Source organism: Limulus polyphemus, unplaced genomic scaffold, assembly GCF_000517525.1.
Source record: "Limulus polyphemus unplaced genomic scaffold, Limulus_polyphemus-2.1.2 Scaffold3101, whole genome shotgun sequence".
In the NCBI taxonomy this organism is placed as follows: domain Eukaryota; kingdom Metazoa; phylum Arthropoda; class Merostomata; order Xiphosura; family Limulidae; genus Limulus; species Limulus polyphemus.
Window position 1 is genome coordinate 90,701 of NW_013668711.1, and position 2,249 is coordinate 92,949.

The 2,249-nt window shown below is 34.0% G+C and overlaps 1 protein-coding gene across 1 annotated transcript in view; it reads left to right on the top strand.

The window, feature by feature from the left end:
* The window catches only part of LOC106468658 (mediator of RNA polymerase II transcription subunit 17-like), a 77,956-nt gene that overhangs the window by 71,902 nt on the left and 3,805 nt on the right, over positions 1-2,249 (top strand). Inside the window, exon 13 of the mRNA XM_013929093.2 lies at positions 472-620. Within this exon, the coding sequence (XP_013784547.1) occupies positions 472-620 (149 nt within the window). The remainder of the gene's footprint in view (positions 1-471; positions 621-2,249) is intronic.

The window sequence follows — 2,249 nt, forward strand, 5'->3', positions numbered from 1 at the left end:
ACTTAAGTAAAGTTTTAAAGATACATATATTTATCCATTTCTAAAGTAAAATATCCCTAACCACCTTTTCACATAGTCTCGCCATTGGCTACACTGTATTGGAAATGAGATGCTTACAACAGTACATAGAGAAATAGACTAAACATTTCTTGGAAAACTGGATGACCTTCATGAGTCACTAAAACTCCCCTTTTATATATATATATATATATATATATCACTCATTCGATTACATTCCCAGTTTGCCCTTCAAGAAGAAAGGTTCACCTTTCGAAAGCACTCGGGTTATACAGTTTTTATTCACTTCTAGACTTCTTATCAAGACTTCTTGAACCTACATATTTTTCTAACATCATGATATACTTTAATAATATATACTTGTAAAAATATGTGATATAGTTTCATGGCTTTTGCAATGCATTATTTGTCTTTAATTCAAACAACCTTAGAATGTGGATTATGGTTACACAGGTTTCACAGCATCAAGTGAATGCAGTTCAGTGCCTTGCAAAAGTGATGGGGTGGAAGGTCTTGTCATCCAGCAGCCATGTAGGAGTGGGGCCTGTCGAGCCTATTGGAAATGCTTCTTCTGTTGTAATGGCATCTTCAACAGGAGATAGGTAAGTTTATTTCTATGGTAGTTTGAGTTGTTAAAAAAGTGCATTACTAGCAAGTGCTTTAGCACAGTTGGTAAAGCACTCACCTGGTGAAACAGACCTCAGGTTCTAACCTGAGCCAAGGAAATAATAAGATAAAAAATTACATATTTATATTACCAGTAAGAATCTTGTACATAACTTTTTTTTTCGTTTCATTTACTTCCAAAAGTTTACTTGGTTATAAAGTAAAATCTTTTAATGATCCACATGATTTTGAAAGAGCCATTTCAGATTATAAATACTTGGTGTATGATATGGAAATACTATTGAGGAATCCATTCAGTTTGTATTTTTTTATGCTGTAACTATTTTTTTAACAATGGTGTTATAAGGTTGTTTGTTTCTAGTAATAAAATGTCTTATACACCAATATGCACTACAGAAGTTATATAATGAGTTTTTTGTAAATTATATGTAGTATCTCTGCAAATGTATAATCCTTCCACATTTTGTTGATTTTATGGAATTTTTTTTTGAGTTACAGCTATAAAATATTATGAATAGAACATATGGCACCTTCTTGAAAATAACAACTTAGTGTATTAGTTGCTTTCATAACTTGTACAGATGAATTTATGCTTTTATATATTGTTTCAAAAGGCTACAAAATTTTCACACAAACAAAAACAGTCAAGTAGAACTATTAAATATTTTAAGTGATGTAGAACTCAGAAAAAGTTGCCCTTTTAGATGGTCAATAGGGTTAAGATGTGAGTACACTGCTCAAAGTAGCCAAGGAAATAAGGGATAATCAGTTTTCTTTATTGTAGCTATGATGAGGCACAACTATTGTTATTAAATAACAACAATTGTGTCCCTGAGTTTATTCCGATGCAAAACAAATATTAGGCAACCAGTTATGTGGTTTAATACGGAAATGTTTTCTATTGGAGGCCAAGTCTACAAATGCTTACTTAGTAGTAGACATTGCAGCCCAATAAATGATTACAGAACATTTGTTAATAAAGCATATGAGTAGTTAAGAGACAAATGCAAGTTTTACATTGAAGTGGCAAGCTTAAAATGAGCAAATCAATGAGTTGCTGGAGTGATATGACTCAAAATTGCTTCCAGTTCGTCAACACTGCTTGAAGGTGAATTGTGCAACTGAGCATCTACATACAGAATCTTGTACATTTTCAACTGGATTCAACTCTAGTGAGCATTCTAGCCAGTCCAATCTCTTAGGCCTGGCATGGTGGTTAGAGCACTTGACTTGCAATCTGTGGGTTGTGGGATTGAATTTCATCGTCAAACGTGCTTGCCCTTTCAGCTGTGGGGATGCTATAAGGTGATAGTCAATCTGCTGTTCATTGGTAAAGAATAGCTCAAGAGAAGAGCTAAAAATCAGGGACAGCTAGCACAGATAGCCCTCAAGTAGCTTTGCACAAAATTTAATAAACAAACAAACCATTCTCTTGAAATGTTTTTCTTCCAAAATGTTGCTAAACAGTTGACCATGACAGGATTGTATGTTATCCATCAGAATAAAGCTCTGGCCAACTGCACACTTGCATATGACAACAATGATGGATGTATTGAAACTGTATTCCTGTAGGTCATTGTGGCCACCAATACTGGTCCCTCTCT